Source organism: Lepisma saccharinum, chromosome 26 (genome assembly GCF_977018435.1).
Source record: "Lepisma saccharinum chromosome 26, izLepSacc3.1, whole genome shotgun sequence".
NCBI classification, from domain to species: domain Eukaryota; kingdom Metazoa; phylum Arthropoda; class Insecta; order Zygentoma; family Lepismatidae; genus Lepisma; species Lepisma saccharinum.
Window position 1 is genome coordinate 16094819 of NC_139254.1, and position 21835 is coordinate 16116653.

Genomic DNA, 21835 nt, shown 5'->3' on the forward strand with positions numbered 1-21835 from the left:
AGATGGTGCTGCTGTACTGCCTGTGTGAAATGTGGCATACTTTTTCACAGGTGTTCGTATTATTTTGTCCCCCATCTGTATCTGTTTATTGAAAACTAACCTTTAACACCTTCCTTAAAAAACGGCGGGAACTTAGTTGCCAACCCAATATTTCTATCATGAAACTTGGCTATTACATTTTGACAGGATGGGCTAGCAGGTGACCGACCCATCCTTGGTACTGTCCATAGAGGGATAAACAAAAAGGTCATGAAATTGGATAGTTACGTAGAAATGAGGAAGTGCCTGTTACAGTTACAAAAAGTATGAGGACTTTAACCTGTAACTGGCATGGTGCCAGATTGTAACGCAAATGGCGTGAATTCACTATTTCCATAAGTTATCGAAACAGTAGCGAATGTTTTCACAAATTATCATGTATTTTGGACCTTCTTTATGGAATTATGATAAATTTTTGTCCACTATTTCCGTTATTGAGGTTTTTATTACTCAATTTATCTAACGCTACAAAAATCTGTTCGTTTTTCATAAACGGCTCTGTACATACATTTTCAGGGGACTGTAGATACAAATAGTCATTTAATTGTTCAATTATCACAGAACATACATGTAGTTAACCAATGAAAACAAAATTACATAAAAAATTTCACACAAAAAAATTCTGCACAACATCAAAATGAGAGGGAAAAGCTAATTGATCATAATGATAGTGGAGATAAGTACTTCCTTATCACTTTTATGTTCTGACTCCAGATCTGATAAATCTCTTCCGCTTGCAACTTATTCAAGTTTATTTTTCATTACAAGAATATTTTCACTAAAAAAAGAATCATCAACTCAGATTCTCGAACAAGGTACCTTGCCAAAAGACTTACATAAACGGCATCGCGTTTTTCCGTGGGACCCACAGGTGTCTATTGCTCTGAAAGTAAAATGCAGCTAGCGAAGTGGCGCCGGCAGGTTACGTGATATTGCAAAATATGAAGCTACCGAAAAGGAGAGGGAAGTACATGTTATTGCATCAGAGAACGAAAGTGTTGTTCTAGGTAGTGGGTCCCAGGCCACACCATGACAGTTACAGGTTAATATGGTAATTACTGGCACTGACAAGCATAAGCTCACCAGACCTGGGCTCCTCCTGAAATTATAACAAATTACACTGCTCCATAATTGATTTTGGTTTTCAAAAACAAAAGTAGCCTTTACAGACCTTAGGGAGCTGAATTCCAAAATGCCAGTTTAAAGGCAGTAAAAATATTTCCATTTCTGACTTTTTCAATATATCTTTATCTTTTAGCCTTATAGAATTCTGAATCAGATTTGCTTTTCCTGGCATGTATCGATAGTGCGAAGCAGTGCTCAAAGTGGAAATTCCTAGTAAAGGAGATGCTTTCTCGAGTTTGGGGACAGGTGGGGAGATGCTTATATGGATCAACATGTGCAGAGATGCCTATCCTAGCAGGGAGGCTTTATAAGAATTTCCTGGGTGGATAGCATTCCCTTGCATTCCTTCCCCTTCACTTTGAGCACTGGCATGAGGCCCTGTAAGATGGCACATTGCACACCACTAACTGCAACCCTGATACAAATATATATACAAGGTGTACAACTTTGCTTCCGCCGTTTTCCGACAGGTGGCAACAACAGGAAGTAGCGGTCGAAAGAAGCAGATCGCAGACGTCACGCAGTTAGCTTGGACCTCTGTCAAGATAACCCCATTCAAACATTAGTCGAGTGGTGTGTGCATCGTGAAGTTGTTCGCGATTGAAAATGTCAGTGTACGAGCCAAATTCTCGCCATTTGCGGGAGGTTCTACTTTTTTGTTTCAATATGAAGAAAACTGCAGCTGAGGCTCATCGAATGCTCTCCACTACGTATGGTGAGGACACTATAAGTGAGAGAACCTGTCGTGAGTGGTTTCAACGCTTCAAGAATGGTGACTTTAACGTCGAAGACCGGCATAGTGGTGGAAGACAGAAAGTTTTCGAAGATGCAGAATTGGAGACATTGCTGAGTGAAGACTCGCGTCAAAACTCAAGAAGAATTGGCACGATCATTGGGAGTGACACAGCAAGCCATTTCAAAACGTCTGAAAGCCATGGGTATGATTCAGCATGACAACGCACGACCCCACGTTGCCAAAGTGGTGAAAACGTACTTGGAAACATTAAGATGGGACGTCCTACCCCACCCGCCTTATTCTCCAGACATCGCTCCCTCTGATTATCACCTGTTTAGATCAATGGCTCATGAACTGGCTGACCAACACTTCCGATCTTATGAAGAAGTCAAAAAGTGGATCGATTCGTGGATCGCCTCCAAAGATGAACAATTTTTTAGACACAGCATTCGTACGCTGCCCGAAAGATGGGAAAAAGTAGTGGCCAGCGATGGACAATACTTTGAATAATGCCTGGGTAAGCAATATTTTTCATTCCAGCATCATATTTTTGGGGAAAAATGGCGGAAGCAAAGTTGTACACCTTGTATATATATATATTTTCTTGTTACATAACTACAATAGAAATAAAAGTTAGGGTAGTTCTATATTTTTGAACATTCAAGGTATAAAATTACCAAATGACACAATATCTATGTTCACAAAATACCAACCAGTAATAATTAAATTTCTTCAATTCTGATATGAATGTATAAGATAGTAAAAAATTCATTTCTATTTGACAAAAATAAAATTTTATGCTCTACCCCCAACATATTGTTCAAATTATTTGTAGTAATATGGTTTTAAATTAAGTATTTGTATGGCTTAATTGTAATCATATTAAGATAATAAATAATATATATATATATATATTTTTAACTAAGCTCGATTGATCGCAACAATTACTGCATGGACTGAAACTTTGAGCTTACCTTAGCAAACCATTTTGTGACATCTGGAATGTCCAGATGCCTCCCTGCATCTGTCAGGTCACGAACAATGTCAGGAAACACAGACATAAACTCTCTCCTTTCATCCTTGCTTACTACTGTTGTAGTAGCAGCAAGAGGAACAGAAGTGTTCAACGTGGACAACGTCCTGAAAACAAACAAAAAACACATGTGAGTGAACATACAAACTTCGATTTACATAATCGGTAAACACATAATAGGCAATTACAAAACAATGCAAATAACAGTTGTTGCTCCTTGAAAGTTTATTATTGTAAATGTTGTGCCAGGATGCGGGGCATAGGCGCCGACTCCATGGGGCTTGGGGCTCGAGCCCCCCCCCCCCCCCAATGTTAACGATGTGGGGCAGAGCCCCCAAATAATTTTGCTTAAGAGGATCTAATGTATTATTTTGCTTCTCTTGTAAAGTTTACTCTGACTTGTGCCACATGAACTTAACTTCAAATAAACATTTGATCTAGACCATCAACTTTGGGGGCTGAGACTGCTAAACCATCAACTTGGGGGGGGGGGGGGAGGCTATGACCAGAGACAGCAAAACACATGACTTATTACTATATAAGTATGTAATTATGAGTATTGTTAAAATTTTTACTAAAAAGAGTTTCAAAAGACGATGTGCATGAACTAGGGTAGTGTATGGGACGTTCGGGCTACAAACGGCTCTTACATGACATTCAGAATGAGATCATTGATATATTAGGGAGGTCTGTTTTGCGCTCCGTGGTAGCAGATATTAAAAGTCGGGAATATTTTGCTATTATGGTTGACGAAACTTGTGACATATCCATCCATCGACAATTAATATTCTGCATTCGAACTGTGAATGAAAATTTTGATATTTTTAACGAATTCATGGGCTTTTATGAGATTCCGAACACTGAGGCCAAAACTTAAAAAGGGAGAGAGTGTGTCATTCATTAATTTATATCAGTGATCAGACCCCCCCCCCAAAATTTTGACAGGTCGGTGCCCCTGATAAGGGGCAGGGGGGAGTGGTATAAGTATAAAGGGAAGGTTACGTCAATGTTTCTTATTTGTCGTTTCTCTATTTCCAGTGTTCAACAGTTTATTTTAAAAAGTACCAGTTGCAGTTACCAGTAACTTGGTTCATAAAGTAACTGACTTACAATTACAGTTACTCATTTTAAAGGTAGCTAGTTACAGTTGAAAAAGTAACTGTTACTTGTAACATTACTTCCAAAAAATGTCTATTTAACCATCTTCTCCTGCATTTGATATTGTAATGATATATATTACATTAGGATTATAGGACAGTATATTGCATTTATATTCGTGACATAACAATAAGAATAAACACTGGGTAAAAAATTCAGTAAACACTCTTGTAAACTTTTTTTTTAAAATTTGGAACATTTATGTCTCATGTTATACTGTTCATTTGAAAACATTTTTGTAATCTGTAATTTTTAAGACAGTATATTGTTTGAAATACAATATTCCAAACCATATATGAGGTAGAATTACACATATTGTCAACTCACCCCGCACTTATAGTCAACTCACTCCATATACGGGGTGAATTGACAATACTGACACATTTCGAAAAAACAAACAATAACTTTACAAGTTCTTATGTGTGCTGAGTGCCCCTTTACAGCCTCAGCTTTTAAAAAAAGTCAGAATATTTTAAGATTTTTAGTTACACAACGTTAGAGTTGTTATTTGTAATGATAAGGGGCTGGCCCCCGTATAATGTGACGGGAGCAAAATAGCCTAAGTGCTGACGCTCCCAAAATTTTAAATTCAAATTCAAAACTCAAAATTCAACAAGTTTTAGCATCATGGTGTAATAAAAAATCACAGTGGTCAAGGAAACTACAGGTATTGCTCGTAGCATTTCATCAATAGTATATAGTAAGTTTTAAGAACTGCAGAAATTTAAACATAAAAACATGCTCAACTCACCCTGGTGTCCCCTACTTGCAATTTGTTCTCTTGTGATTTACAGGCTAAATTAGATCTTAATCTCTAATGAAGTAGCTAACAATCTTGTTAAGTATAGAGAATATTCAGAACGAAGCAACACATGACCGGGGGGGGGGGGGGGGGGGTCACATTGAAGTGACAAGGGTCCCTTCAGTCTAAGCAAACATCCACCACGCATGCACAAACATGATGCGTGCCAATGAAGGAGCTTTCAGACTGAAGTCACAGATGACAAGCAACACAGTCTCCTTCAGTATGAAGCAAAACATTCACCGTGCATGCAAGAATAACAGACCAAAGCGGCACGATTCACACCACTGAGAAAACAGTATAGTCCGAGCAACATGCAAGTGACATGTTTAGCTTGTTGTCGTGCTTCAGTTCAAAAGGTTGAATGGATTACTGAGGGTCTGCTTCCAAGTGAAACATGTCACTTGTTGCTTCGGTCTGAAAGTTCCCTGAGAAAAAGGTACAGGCCAAGTGACAAGCGACACTTGCAGCTTATGTTGCTTCGGTTCGAAAGGTTGCATGTACTTCTAAGGGTTGGTTTCCAAGAGCCACATGTCGCTTCCATCTCAATGCTCTGTTAAACAGGATATATACACAAATTCACGTAATATGTAAGCTTCTGTGTAGTGTTGTGAACAGTAAAGATTTTTAATTGTATTGAAACATCGAATATTTTGATATTAACATTTGTTTCATATTTTATGACAAACATTTATATTGCGATAAAACATGTAAAAGCTTGTTTTAAGTCCATTTCATGGTCTGATGTGCTCATCAGGACTACATGTTTAGTTTTCACCCTAGTTTACCCATGCCATACAAGAAACTTACATACCAAGGGGCAGCTCATAGGTCCACACTTTTTTTTTATCTCTAAAATTCAAGAAAACATTTTATTATTGAATCACTGCTTCCTTTCCTGATTATATATGTGCTGTTATTTATTAATTATAATACAAAAATTACTATCATAAATAAAAAATAATAACCAATTATTGCATGAGTGTCTCATATTTTATCATTCACTAAAACTCACAAAATCCATAATATTTTTTATTAATCCTTTTTAGTTTGCAGAAGTGCGGTTGTTTATTAAATATATTAATTACAATAATTACCATCATTACCAACCAATTGTACACTGTCACTGGCATGAGTGTGTTGAATGAGACACATTCAAAGATGGTGCCTGATATGCGCACCAAGTGCATTTTGCCTCCTAATTACTTTACATTTGTTTTTATGAACAAAAGTAATAAATAAATATATTCGGAACACCCTAGTAAACAATGTAATTTTATTTTCAAGCAATTGAAAAATCTAAAAATAGAGGTGGTTGGCCTGCAAGCCCCCTCCCCCTCGGTAAGCCACTTGAACCATTATGCAATATGTGTCTCCTGGGATTAGCCAATATATATCTCTTGGCTGCTACATCATGTCAATTTGTTTTAGTTAGTTGTAAAATATGTCACTACAAACCTGTAAACTCATAACAGTAACTTCAAGTGAAATAGGTTAGCTATAATTGGTAAAAAGCCAAAAATCCGGCTTTTTATCGGGAAAAAACATCCATTCAAAAAAGCCGGCATTTTTACAACTAATTAATGTAAACCAATGATTATTCTGATCTCCGAATAATCATTGGTCCTTTTTACCATCATGTAAAAAGAAAATGGAAATTACAAATAAAGAATAAGGAACAAGGATAAACTGGGGAATCCGATAAATATTTCGCGTAACTGACGTTCCGGTATAATTTAAGGCACCAGGACAATAGTGCATACCTCCGAATGTATGCACGTGGAGGAGAGGGCATTTTTCAGGGGTTCCCCCCTTTATACCCAGTCGTACCATAAGTTCTGATACAAAGTGATCGCCTGTCTACTGGCACTGCAAACCCAGCACGATCTAGTGGCAAGATGGTAAAATATCAGTCGAAACATAGGTGTTGCCTGTTCAATCTTGGTGTAGTCAGTAAGAGCTACGAAAGTGTCAAATGGACATCAAACAGAAGCATGCAGCAGTGGTTGCCTTGTACAGTCACGGACACTGCCGGCTTGTAACGATTCCATTGAAAGTCAATGTATTCATTACAAGCCGACAGTGTCCGTGACTGTACAAGGCAAAGAAGATGCCCACTGAGATTTTCAAGGACCTAAAACATCCGGGCATTAACAGATTATTTTTTTATCGCACGATTAAAAGGTTTGATGAGACCATCGGAATTGCTGACCGTGTTAGAAGTGGTCGTCTGCTGTCAGTCCGAACACCAGCTCTCGTCAAAGCCGCCAGGGAGCGAATTCGACGGGAATCCCTGTCGCAAGAAGTCTCTCCTTGCAAAGCAAATTAATGTTGCGACAAGAACAATGTGACGCATCATTAACGAAGACCTTAGACTCAAAGGTTATCGACGAACAACTGGGCATTTCCTCACAGCAGACCTAAAGTGTAAGCGACAACTGAAAGCAAAGGCACTCTTGGATGGTCGAAACGGCCACAGAGGATTCTTTTTACGGAGGAGAAAATTTTTGACGTAGAGGAATCCTATAACCGCCAGAATGATCGTGTGTATGCTCGAAGTGCTTAAGAAGCTAAGCAGAAGAATAAATGTGTGCAGCGTTCTCATCATCCTGCATCCATCATGGTGTGGTGGGGCATTAATTGTGAAGGCATCACACAGCTGCACTTTTGCGAGAAAGAGGTTTAAACCACTGGAAATGTGTATCAAGGTACCATCTTAGAGCCAGTGGTGAAGCCCCTCAACGAAACCTTGTTCCATGGAGAGGATTGGACGTTTCAACAAGACTCGGCCCCAGCACACAAAGAGAAGACCACCCAGCGGTGGCTCAGGAACAATGTGCCCCACTTCATAGCAGCTGATGATTGGCCCTCGAGAAGTCCCGATTTGAACCCACTGGACTACAAACTCTGGTCTGTGTTGGAAGGCAAGGTCTGTCAAAAGGGTCACCCTAATTTGGAAAGTCTGAAACGGACCTTGACCAAAGCAGCCGTTGAAATTCCGATGGAGGTGGCCCGTGCCGCAATGGATGAATGGCCAGACAGACTTGGGCTTGTGTCAAGGCAAAAGGTGGCCATTTCGAGTGAATGTTGTATTACTGTACATCTGAGAGGCACAATCAAGCTCCTTGATCTTCCAATTGTGTCACAGAAGCGTGGTGCTGATCACATTACCCCCACATTCGGCCGTGATCAAGAAAGTGTGGGGCCCTAACCCCCACCCCTATACGCCTTCATGGCGTGGTGCATAGCACAGGGGAGCACTTTACTTTACTTTACCTACGTGTACTGTGTTTTATTTCTACTCCCTGGTATGTGTATCACAACTTATGGCACAACTGGGTATATATCGTCACGATATTTGGCGATATATATCGTGGAGAAGATATATCGCAGATATCACGATACGGAAAAAAATATCGCATCGTATCGCCTGTGATGTATTTTCTTGACGATATATCATGATATAAAATTTCCGATATCATCCATCCCTGGTTCCGCAATCATTCCGGATAAAAATCCGTATTTCGAAGGTTGCAGCCAAGAGCGTCCGCAGGACTTTTTTCGGGCGTACTGTGTATGCTGCGCTCCTTATTTTCTTTTTATTTTTTTTTTTATAGAAAGCAACTATGCACTATCCACCTTTACAATTGCAGCCCCTCCCGAAAAATCCTGCGTACGCCAGTGAACGAGACTGATGCTTTTAATCTAGGCGAGAACGAGGCAGGTATTTACAAACCGAGAAAAGACAGAGACTGTTAATTTTCATCTTGTCTCGATACGATCCATATGAGTTTTCTATTGTGGACAAAAACGTTTTTTCCCCACCTAGAGACGAAGAAAAGATACTGTAACGTGAAAGTCCTACAATATACAAAAAAGAGTGCTTTTGCGACAATAGGTGCGAAACCAAACATTTCTCCGCTCTACTTAACAGCACAAAAAATGATGGACAAAACTGCACTGCGTTACAAACTTACCCTCTTTTTTGGCCCAAAAGCTCTTCCATCACCGCGGACTTGGTTTTCACTATGAAATCAGTGTCAGGCAACAGCGACAAAAAGCAGCAGCAGCCCACACCTAACTCTTATACGAAGCGATATCGGGCGGAGTTACGGAGAGCGTGTCCTTGGCGACCAGCCAATAGCAGGAGTGCAACGTTGTACAGTTAGGTTTGCGCGCAAGAAGTTCTTTATAAAACTCGCCACTTGAAGGTTCATCATTGCATGGGACACGACATATGAACCTGACTGTCCAAGTCCCATGCATTTCCGTCGCCTACAGCCCGAGATATCGTTTCTCGAAGAAACGAGGGAAACAGCGCGTCTCTACACACACACAATGACCCTTCGTTTTCCTTCAGTGTTCCGTCTGTTTTTTTTATTTGCCACCTTGTTAACACTACTGCGTTTTGTCTTAGTGTCTTGTGTTAAATTCGGCTGAATATGAACAATGGCCCTTCATTGTCGTGGGCATTTACGAACATTGCGAGTCTGAGTCACTTTCAGTTCAGCGTTTTCGTAACAAGGGCAGTGTAAGACAATTGTACTCGTACGCCACGAAGAACAGTTGTGAGACGATTCAATATGGCCCTTATTGATGGATTAAATGTTGGTTTATTTTACTTCGCTTTTCTGCTACCTTTGGCTAACCGCAAAGATGAGGATGGATGATGATATGATGAAATTGATGAAGGGACACTTACAAACACCTATGCCCGGGCCGGGATTAGAACCCGGGACCCCTGGCGTCGTTGCCCTTATGTTCGATAGTTATGCAATAGTGTGTGTTCCGCGAGTGTTACTTAATAATTTCGCGCCGGCCCCCATGGTAGAGTGTTAGCGTATCGCGCTACGACGCCAGGGATCCCGGGTTCAAATCCCGGCCTGGACATGGATTTTGTGAATGTCCAGTCCATCCATCAATTTTATCATATCATCACTCATTCCCATCTTCGCAATTAGCCAAAAGTGACAGAAAAGTTAAATAAAATAAAGCAAATCAAATTAATAATTTCGCTCTCGAAACCTATTACAAGTAGTACAGGCACCAAGGATAAAATATTACGTTCACAAGACAGAAATCTTAGTTTTAAAGTGTATTCTTGCTTCAAGGAATTTGCGTCGGAAGAAGTGCGTGCTGAAACAGTGTTTTCTCCGAGTCGAGAACTTACGGCTCAAGCGTGTGGTGTGTGTGTGCATACTGTGTTGCGTATTATAAAACAGGGTAACGTATCTACCACAGAAATCGGTGACCCCCTATTCAAATCTCCTGGGAAACATGTCAGAAAACAAAAACGAGAGCGATGATGATGACCTTGCAGTTCCTCTACAATAAATACCTTCAAACTTCTTTCAGGTACGAGTTTCTCTTATATGCTGCAGTGATATGATATAATCCTGTGTAGAATTCTTTACTATATATTTCATTGTACTCAAATATCACGTGCATGCATTATACGTATATAAAAAGCTGAATATTGGACACGGCGAAATCTCTGCGTTTCCTTTCCGCTAGCAGTTGGTTTGGCAGCAGCGCGACAGCACTGGCTGCGTATTGGCTGAACTCATGTTTCTTCTAAAAGCGTACGCTGTTTAACTGATTTCTATTTCATTCAAGTCTGTGACGGCGAGAAAGTTTAAAGGGTTATAACCTTGAGCCCTGTCATGCAAAGCAAGATATATCGTGACAATCGCGAAAAAGCTGGGTAAACCTTTATTATTATTATTATTATCTACGTTAACGATTTTTAGCATTGTATTGTATTGTATAAATGCTATCTCCGTAACCATCTTCAGCCATGGACAAAACACGCTCACCTTCCCAGTCTACAATGCCACAAAGGTTTGAAAGATAACACGAAAGCGGGTGGCAAGAAAGATTATTAAAATCCATTTACTCATCCACCACCGTGTCTGAGGCTCTGGACTGGAACCTGTGGTGTAAGCCTCGAATGTGTAAGTCGTAGGAGGGATGTCGTTATCCAGAATTTTCTACCTGGGGAGGGAGTATAAGTTCGTGTTTAGGGGGGGCTGCACAGGTAAAATTAGAGCAAAATGACCTTTGCAATTCTAAGGGTGTGTTGAGAAAATTTGGGGTGTGTAGTTAATTATTTTTCTATGGTACGAGGGTACATTATATACTCTCACATTTTAGAACATACAGTTTAGGAGGCTGTAAAGGTAAAATTATAGCAAAAATGGCCATAAATTGGGCCTTTGTGAAAAATCTTAGGGGGTGTTGAGGAAATTTGGTGGTATGTCAGTGAGGATAAATCACTGGTGGAAGAACTTTGTAGTTAATTATTTTTCTATGGTACGAGTATCTAGTGGCGCAGGAACAGGGGTGTACAGTGGGATCCATGAGTATTACCGTGCAAATTGTCCATCACCATGTTCGTGCACTTTATTTAACCCAATGAGAGCTTCAAGAATTAAAGGAAAACTCAAAACAAGCTGTTGACAACTTCAGCACCAGCATACATAAAAATCCATAGCTTAAAAACACACAGGATGTAAGAGAAAAACTAATGAAAATAGTCATGGACAATTTGCACGGTAATACTCATGGATCCCACTGTACAAGGGTACATAGTACACTCTCTAGTTTTTTTTAGAAGTTACAGTAACATCCTGAAGCGATCACTCCACATTGAAACCTCTGTAAATCCGTGACTGTAAGAGCGCTTGAGCGCTTGAAGTGCAAATTACTATCTGTCAGTATGTTTGGTTGAGCTTTGGTGGGGCTAGCTGGGGGGAAGCTCCCATGGTTTAACATGGTGAAAATGACATAGCTGAGGGGGAAGGGGTGCTTTGGGAAAATTTTGGTAGCTAGGGGATACCATCCACCGGAAATACAGTCTCCATCGTGTAACGGCATTTGATGTATTTGAACGAAATGAGTAATCAATAAGGGCACAGCAGATTTAACAGGCCATTCCACTTCCCACGAGTTTCTCTTGTAGCGGAATTTCCCTTTCATCTTCTCATGAAAATCTGCTTTTCCCTTGCCTTATTTTAGGAGTATAACGGTAGAGAGAGAGATTGGAATCAGCGATGGGTTTGGGAAGAAAATACTTCGATGCGTGACCAATTCTATCTATCTTAGGCTTCCCTTTCCCTTCTCTCTCTTACCATCTGTTTCTTCTCGTCCTGTCTGTTTGTTCCCATTCCTCCTTCTCTTTTCCTTCCTTCTCTCTCTCTCTCTCTCTCTCTCTCTCTCTCTCTCTCTCTCTCACTCACTCACTCACTCACTGTCTGAGTGTGTCTCTTCCTGTATATTGCTCCTTGCTCTCTCTCTCTCTCTCTCTCTCTCTCTCTCTCTCTCTCTCTCTCTGCAGTGTTATTCCTCTTTTTCCCACCTGCCGGTTCGCCTCCGATTCTCCCCCCTCTCTCACACACATTCTGCACGTGTTGCGAGTGTTTTGTGTGGAATATGCACTAACATCCAAGGATTTCTACGTATATTGGTTTCGCTTTTCACTGATGCCTGGCAGCATGGATACAAGATAAACTGCCAGTTTCTTCAAAATCAAAATCAAGTCTGTTGTTCTCTCTTCCGACAATTCGCGATTAAAATTATCCGATATGCTATCTGGTGAGATTTTCAGGAACCACTCCACGTAGGACACCTCCCTGCGCTTCGCCGTGTTGAAGCCATTCAAAGCATGGGGAACATGCGAAAAAGTAGCGTATACTGTTCAGTTTTTTGCTCTAAATCGTTTTGTGGTTCAGGACAAGTGAAAAGCTTACATGTGTTTTCCACCCCGTGGAATCAACAAAATGAAATGTTTAAATAAATCAGGGAATACAGAACTGATTGACAAGACTGGCATAACTGAAATGCGGCAAGGAAATTACGAAGAATGTACGAGTCTGTTCACTCTATTTTCCGAAATAATCTTTCGGAAAGATGATTTTATTGCCATGAAAGTAAGTTTTAAATTGTTCTTTGTGAATATAACATTTTTTTTCGAAAACAATGTATTTTGTATGTAATTTGGAACAGGTGCAAGTCGATTAAGTGCAAAGATGAAAATAGTTTGAGAATTAATTAATGTCCATAATCATAAAGGTAAGTCAGAAAAACATAATTGACATGCTAACGTTGCTGTTTCATTCAGTATGTTAATTTTCAGTGAAGACTGAAAATAGCCTCAATGAAATTGTTGTTTTTGTTATTATTATTATCATTATCCGGTGTTGTTATTAAACCAGCTTGCCTCTTTGGGGAAAAACTGCAATAGCACGTTTTAATTCATTTCCTCCCAAGCTTTGCAATACAGGTGAATTGCTTTATTTTCAAATCATTTCTGAGAGCCCCAGTTAGGCAGTTACAACCGAGGTGCAGTGCAGATGAAACAGCGCCGCTTTGAAAAACCAGTGCGTATAAATAAATGAGTTTCGTGTGCGTTTCCCGTGTTATTTTTATTATCATAATTAAATGCTTCGCTCTCAGCACAGCTTCACCTTCGTTATAGTTCCTGGAATTCACATCGCATTCGCAATATTTAAATATAACGCGTAATTTAAACGTTTCTTCCATACCAGCAATGACAACACGCTGCTATTACGTACTACTACTGTAAACAAAGATCTATCCTACGTATAGCGGCCATATTGGAAGCGACACTAGCGCTCAGATGGTAATTTTAATCGTGAATAGCATTTAGATTTCCGATAGAAGAATCCTACAGGGTTAAACAACTACCCTGGTGATTTAATGATAAAACCGTAGTCGTGAATGCGGAGCAAATTTTAAATCTCGTCTTATTCAAGATGTTGTCTCAGGTCTCGTCAATAAAAATTAATCGTTTCCGGAAGTCAAAAGGGGCTATTCTCGTACTTTGAGCATCAAATTCGTTTTAACTAGGGATGGCCAAACGGATCCGGATCCGAAAAAATGGATCCGGATCCAAAAGTTACGGATCTGGATCCGGATCCGAAAGTTCCGGATCCGGATCCGAGTGTTTCGTTTCTCAATCCCATTATAATATTACCACACCGTAAAAGATATTATGATCTTCGATTACAAAGAAATTTTTCGTTAGTCCTACAAGAATTTTTTTCAAGTGTTGTTCCAAAAATACTTTGCTACGCATCGGCTAACACACTCGTGCACACATGTCAGAGGTGATTTTGTAATTGCCATTGAAACGAATATGTATTCATTCGAATGTATTGGAAATGAAAACACACATAAATGTGAGACATTCCATTCCAGGATGAAACCTTTAACACATATAACAAGATAGAAATGTTATACAAATATTATACAATTGTTCTACAGTTACAGTTTTACAAATTAAAATAAAACATTATAATATATGCAGTGTTAAATAATTACAAAGTGTAAGACTAACAAGGGAGGTCATCTAAGTGTCCCCCTCCGATTTCCATGAAACTTGGCAGTATAGTGGGGCCCAAAGGAAGAATTACGTGTTTTTTTTTCAGCTAAAAAACGGTTTTAGGAAAAAAAACTCAAATGTCAAGATGAGGACAAATTAAAGTGATGATCTGACCCCTGTGTCCCTCCGATTTCCATAAAACTTGGCAGGTGTATACTGAGGCCCAATGGAAGAAATACGTGTTTTTTTGTTTCAGCTAAAAAACGGTTTTAGGGGGCAAAACTCCCTCAAATGTCAAGATGAGGACAAATTGAGGTGAGGATCTGACCCCTGTGTCCCCCTCCGATTTCCATGATACTTGGCAGGTGTGTGTATAAACGGGCCTAAATGAAGAAATACGTGATTTTTTTTGTTTCAGCTAAAAAAAACTGTTTTAGGGGGCAAAACGCCCTCAAATGTCAAGATGAGGACAAATTGAAGTGAGGATCTGACCCCTGTGTCCCTCCGATTTCCATAAAACTTGGCAGGTGTATAGTGGGGCCCAATGGAAGAAATACGTGTTTTTTTTTGTTTCAGCTAAAACACGATTTTAGCGGGGACAAAACCCCCTCAAATTTCAAGATGAGGACAAATTGAAGTGAGGATCGGACCCCTGTGTCCCCCTCCGATTTCCATGATACTTGGCAGGTGTGTGTATAAACGGGTCCAAATGAAGAAATACGTGTTTTTTTTTTGTTTCGGCTAAAAAACTGTTTTAGGGGGCAACCCTCAAATGTCAATATGAGGACAAATTTAAGTGGGTATTTGACTTATGTGTTCCCCTCCGATTTCCATGAAACTTGGCAGGTGTGTGTATAAACGGGCCCAAAGGAAGAAATTTTTGTTTCAGCTAAAAAACGGTTTTACAGGGCGAAACCCACTCAATTGTCAAGATGAGGACATATTGAAGTGGGGATTTGACCCCTGTGTCCCCCTCCGATTTCCATGAAACTTGGCAGGTGTGTGTATAAACGGGCCCAAATGAAGAAATACGTGTTTGTTTGTTTCGGCAAAAAATTTGTTCTAGGGGGCAACCTCATCTCAAATGTCAAGATGAGGACAAATTGAAGTGGGGATCTGACCCCTGTGTTCCCCTCCGATTTCCATGAAACGTGGCAGGTGTATAGAGGGGCCCAAAGGAAGAAATACAAGTTTTTTTTTTGTGTGTCGGCTAAAAAACTGTTTTTGGGGGCAAAACCCGCCTCAAATGTCAAAATGAGGACAAATTGACGTGAGGATCATCTGACCCCTGTGTCCCCCTCCGATTCTCATGAAATTTGACAGGTGTATAGATAGGCCCTATGCCCCCTGTTTCTTCCTATGCCATATTTACGTGGTTTCGGGGTCAGATCCCCACTTTAGTTTCTCCTCATCTTGACATTTGAGGGGGGCCTCTATACACCTGCCAAGTTTCATGGAAATCGGAGGGGGAGACTTAGACCTCCCTTGTAAGTGTATTAATTAATTACAAATCGCGCACGCGCACACACACACTATATATATTGAAAACAAATAGTCAAATCATAAACAATATAATATCTATACTTTTATTTGGTATAGATAGTTTCGAGATATCTGCATATACGGATGACATAATTTGCTACACAAACTCACAAACTCAAACTTAAATCCTATCGTATTTATCTAAGCTACATCCCGGCGTGACTCGATCCAATACCTTACCCGACGTCACACTACAATATATATATATATATATATATATATATATATATATATATATATTGAGTTGGTGTTTTAAGTCCACTTTATGCACAGTAAGGCTAATCGGGACTGGACCTACAGTTTAAAGTGGGATCCGAACCACTATGTGCCTCCACCGGGTATCGAACATATATATATATATATATATATATATATATATATATATATGTATGTATGTGTGTGTGTATATATATATATATATATATATATATATATATATATATATATATATATTAGCAGGTAACAATATGTTATAAGCACATTCTTACTTTCCAAAGAAGCGCATGTGGGATGGCAAACGGATCCGGATCCGAAAGTATCGGATCCGGAACCGAAAGTTTTGGATCCGGATCCGAAAATTCTGGATCCGGATCCGAAAGTTCTGGATCCGGATCCGAAAAATTTTAGGATCCGGATCTTTAGGATCCGGTACCAACCGGATTCGGATTTCGGATCCGCCAGGATCCGGATCTGGCCATCCCTAGTTTTAACCCGGGATCGGTCGCGCTCGCTTGTCACGCCGTCGGTCACGGGATTCGAACCCGTCCCCTGGCGTCGTAGTGCTGAGTTAACCACTACGCCAAGAAAGTAACGCGCAGATAAATAATTTTTAACATGGTAATAAACTGAGTGTGCGAATACTTTTTGCGCCTCATTTCTGTGCCATTTTGAAGAAATAAATTGTTACCCCCGAAATGTATTTTCATTAGCGTAAACATACAAGTTTAAATTGTTGTTTGACATTGTGGTCGAAGTAGCTGCGAGAAAACAGTTTTAAGTAAAAAAAAAAAAAAATCGAGTGTGCGAATACTTTTTACATCACTGTGCCTACCTACAGTGTGTATATAATACATTTTCCTAGATTATTGGGGGGGGGGGGGGCACGATCCGACTGTTTCCTTCGCTTCAGATGCTTATGCAGTTCGTAAATTTTTATGTCAAAGTTATGAGTGGTTAAAAGCAGCAGATGGTTTTAGAACTCAAGGAAAATAAACACGTCATGATGACGTAAGTAATTTCTCAGACCACGTGGGCTACAGCATAAATTTCAACATCCTGCACGTAAGACTTTCCTCTAAGGCTGGTTGAATTAATCTCAATCGAATGGACGTCCACAGACATTTCTGTAGGGAAGATCAGGCCATTGATACAAAATTTATTATTATTAATATCAGAAATTTATAACACCTATAGTATTAACTCACAGTAACAATAAATAATTTTGTTGCCAAACCATTACTGAGTTTGAGTTTCGTCCACTTTTATGCACAGACAGGCTAATTGGGACTGTACCTAGAGTTTAAAGTGGGATCCGAACCAGTATGTGGGTCTACTGGGTATCGAACCCGGTTCCCTTGATTACCAGGCGACGGCAGTACCAATACGCTACCGGGGAGACTCGCAAATCTGTTTTTCTTCATTTTACATTTCACAACAATAATATATTGAAATGGACGGTTATGCTATTTTGTTATTAACTTTTACACATTTCGTTCAAGAAAAAGCTTTGGATGTTATGGGGCTTAGTGCTACTTGGCCATTTTATCGATAACACTGTATTTGTAAAAGGAGAAATCACACGCATCATATCAATTTAAATAGTAAATAAGTGAAAAGCATTATCCCGCTTTTGTACCGTGCGCCTGCGCTACAGAGCGAGGTGGAGTGACATTCGAACTGGCACCTGGCGGGAATAGTGGGACCTACACTACTAGGAAACCTTTCGATTCGGAAGCTTTCCAGCAATTTATCATCATGTTGGGAGATGAGGAAGGTGTTTTAACTAAAAATTTTAAGCTTTGTGAGAAGAGCGGGTGTTCTCAGCACTCTGTGCGGAAGTTTTTTAGTTTGTCCTTAACTTTTTAATGTGTCTTGTGCATGTCCCTTTACAATCTGCATATTTAACCTTTCTCAAGGAAATTTTTAAACCGCTTTTAACTCTCAGGTAAGGAAGCTAGATATCCTGCTGGATTTTCCACTTGGACTAGTTGCGTAGTAATTGCTCATCTGATAGTTTTCGATTCACACGATTTTCGTTACCCTACTTGTCGATATTATTTTGTTCCCACAAGACATTGCGCAGAGCAGAGAAGCTAAAAAGATGGACGAGCCACTTGAGCAAGAACATCGTAGGAGAATATACTGCTGTTATTGTTTAAAATCATAGGTGCCGATTTCTTCCGATATTTGGGGCGGGGGCAAAGCTAATCAAAGCATAAATACAGACTTTTTTCCGTTTGCGGGGGGAGAGGGGGGAGCTTTTTCCGTAGTAGGGACACGTTTGAGAAAAACCTTTCAAAAATTGTAATTGCAATTAACTAGCTCAGAAAACACAAACATATATACCAGGCATGGACGTCCGGACGGGGGACGCACCCCACCCTTGGAAAATGAATGTCCATCTAAAAATCATATATTTCACACAATTTCATTTCAGTCCCAGTAATTTATGATAATTATTATAAATTCGTTGAAGAAACATGATAATTTCAGACTGAAATAGTGTTTTTTTGAGGAGGCATCACTATTGTGGGGGAAAATATGCCTCCATTGCCCCCCTGGAAAAATTACTTTCGTTGCCCCTCCCTGGAAAAAATCCAGCGGACATCCATGATACCAGGGTACATCAAACTTTATTATTTGGACAATAAATGAACTATATTTTGATTACACATATATCATACGTTTGTTTCTAAATTCACTGTGTGTTCGAAAGAAGAAATACTGAAGTGGGGTGTTCGCACAGAAATACTGAACACTACATAAACTCCACATTTATTATATGCCCATTTCAGAAGAGAATCCTGCGTAATTTCCCCGCTTTTTTGCATGCAAAAGTCTTATAATCATAAATAGAAGAAGTAATTCGAATTAGAAATGTGAGGAAATAAAGACCTAAAATATTTTCACGCAGAATCCTCACTTTAATTTATGGAATTTTCATCACATAAATAATATGTTGTTCCAAAATGTTAAAATTTATACATTGGGCCTCTTACAAGTGGGGCCCAAGTGAAGTTTGCGGGGCACCCCCGTTTCGGCGACCCCGTTTAAAATTAGAATAAAAGCATTGGCTCGAAAGAAAATATAGTGATCAAGATATGCTCAAGAAGCTTTTTAATTAACTCAGATATGTATATTCATACATGAGATTCGCAGGATTTATTCATAAAAAATATTTTGTTGAAAAAAAATGTCAAACATTCAATACAATGGTAATAAGAAGGATTTTCGTTATTGGCTAATCACATCTGTCGTGTACAAATCTCATCGCTTGGATATATTCCTAAATATTAATGAACACGAATGTACCTCATCGCTGGTTTTTTTTTTCCATCGGGCAGCGAACAAAAATAACCAACACTCGAAATTAACAGAAAAAAGAACATTTCTTCTTTGCCAAAGCCACAGATCATCTTCACATGGCACAACTCTCGCTCTGATTGGCTGTTCCACAGAATCTAGCAGAGAAAGCCAGTTGCAAAATAACATGGTCTAGTAATCAGAAGCAGTCTAGAAGGCTCCAAGGGCGGCCGCAGGAAGTTTTATTATTATTACTACTATTACTACTACTTATAGTAGTACTTATGTTGTTTTTAAAAATTACATGTATTTGTAATTTCCATATTTTGTATATCTATATATAATTTGCATAACTGTATACTTAACATTAATTCATGTAGGACAAAAGGCTGTTTTTTATAGTTAGACATAGACTGTAAGCTTAAATGTAACCCTTTTTCAAATAATAATAGTTGCGGCAACTTACGGCCTGGCCTGTAAGCCACGGAAAACAATACTTTTTGTTATAAAATACCTCTATAATTTCACCATTCAAATTACATTAACTCTTTCCAAAAAAAAACTCGGGGGGGGGGGGCAACCCATGCAGCCATCCTGGCAGTCATCATTTCCAGCTAGGTAGCCAATCCAGCTTTCCTACTGGAAATCCAGTTAAGTTTTATTCGGCCTTTAGATAAGGGGATTCCCCGTATATGTTGAAGAGTGCAAACTGGCCATATGTACCGATGCACGCAAAAATAATAATAATAATAATAATAATTCATTGATTCATTCGGACGCGGCCATAGATTACATTATCTACTAGCAGATACGAGGGTCACTATTTATATTTTGAACCTAACAAGGAGAAAACAGGAATTTGGCATTGAAAACTGCTTTATTGTTTTTCCAAGTATTCTCCTTTATGGTCAATACACTTTTGCATTCGTTCGAACCATTTGTCAAAGCAGTTTTTCCAATCTTCTTGAGACACCTCCATAATATGGTTTTTGAACGCATCAACGGCGTCTTCCGCCGACGAAAATCGTTGTCCACGCAATTTATTCTTGACATTCGGGAACAAGAAGAAGTCATTGGGTGCCAAATCAGGACTCACGGCGGATGAACCATCAATTCGATTTTTTGACTGTTCATAAAGTCGGTTGTTAGACGAGATGTGTGACAGCTGGCATTGTCTTGATGAAGAATGATCCGACGGCGTTTGTTTGTTTTCCGTATTTGACCGAAGACCTCTGGCAAACAAATTGTTGTGTACCATTCAGAGTTGACCGTTCTACGTTCCTCTAAAGGCACAGTTGCCACGTGACCAGTTTTCCCGAAAAAACAGGCGACCATTTGTTTCGATGTGCTTCGAGCGCGAACAACATTTGTTGGATTGGGTTCATCTTGAAACACCCATAACAGTCGACTGCTGTTTACGTTCCGGCTCATATGCATATATCCATGATTCGTCACCTGTTACAATCTTATATACGTCTTTTGAAGCACCACGATTGTATTTATTGAGCATTTGTTTGCACCAATTGACGCGAGCGTCTTTCTGAGTTTTTGTCAAATTGTGTGGGATCCAACGAAAACATACCTTTCTTACAGCTAAATGATCATGTAATATTTTATATATGCTGGTGGAACTAATGCCTATGGTTGCCTCAATCTCACAGTATGTCACATGACGATCTTGCAGTATTAGGTTTTGCACAGCATCAATGTTTTCTTGAACAACAACTGATTTTGGACGACCTTCGCGAATCTCGTCGGTGAGCGAATGGCGGCCACGATTAAATTCGTTATACCAGCGTTTCACAGTTGCAAAGGATGGGGCTTCATCGCCAAATGTGGAAGTAAGTTGATCGATGCACTCTTGTCTTGATAATCCACGTCGAAAATTGTAAAAAATCATCGCACGAAAATGTTCACGAGTTAATTCCATTTTATTGTTGTTGCGCAATCTCCAAGGCAACATAAACAACACAAATCAAGCTATTGACAAAACATTTGAAGTACGTTATGGTCAATAATGCCAGACGATTCCGTGCAAACGTTAAATCGCGCCTAACTTCAATCAGTGTTGCCAAGGCTCAAAATATAAATAGTGGCCCTCGTACAAATCGCTAAGCCTATGGCTACTGATACAATCGAAATAAGGCGATACTTGTAGCTTTGGCCTAGGCGCAAATTACTACTTTTACTCAAACTTGCTACATTTGGTTAGAGGTGAGTTAGTGGATTAAAAAAAATAATATTAAATCAGGGAAATTGATAATCATGAGATTTTAGTTATATGTTCTTATTAGAGAAATAAGCAATATATCATATATATGTGGATGCAAACATGTGTCTAACGGAGAGCTTAGCATAGTGCGCTGCAACGCCAGTGGTTGCGAGTTCGAACTCCGGCGTGAGCATGAGTGTTGTTTGTGTTCCCCTTCCTCAATATCATACCATCATTCACTCACCTTTGCGATTAATCAAAGTGGCAGAAAAGCAAAGTTAAATAAACCAAATCAATCTCTCATGTGTCTAGTTTGCTTCTGT

At 39.5% G+C, this 21835-nt stretch overlaps 1 protein-coding gene across 2 annotated transcripts in view; it reads right to left on the reverse strand.

The window, feature by feature from the left end:
- LOC145979733 (farnesyl pyrophosphate synthase-like) overlaps window positions 1–21835 on the reverse strand; it is a 50684-nt gene that overhangs the window by 14327 nt on the left and 14522 nt on the right. The window contains exons 1-2 of one of the 2 annotated variants that reach the window (XM_083112710.1): window positions 8871–8931; window positions 2875–3040 (exon numbers count right to left, since the gene is read on the reverse strand). In XM_083112710.1, the coding sequence (XP_082968836.1) occupies window positions 2875–3040; window positions 8871–8899 (195 nt within the window). In that variant the 5' untranslated portion in view covers window positions 8900–8931. Of the gene's footprint in view, window positions 1–2874; window positions 3041–8870; window positions 8932–21835 lie in introns of those variants that run through there. The other variant, XM_083112709.1, reaches the window with a different exon arrangement.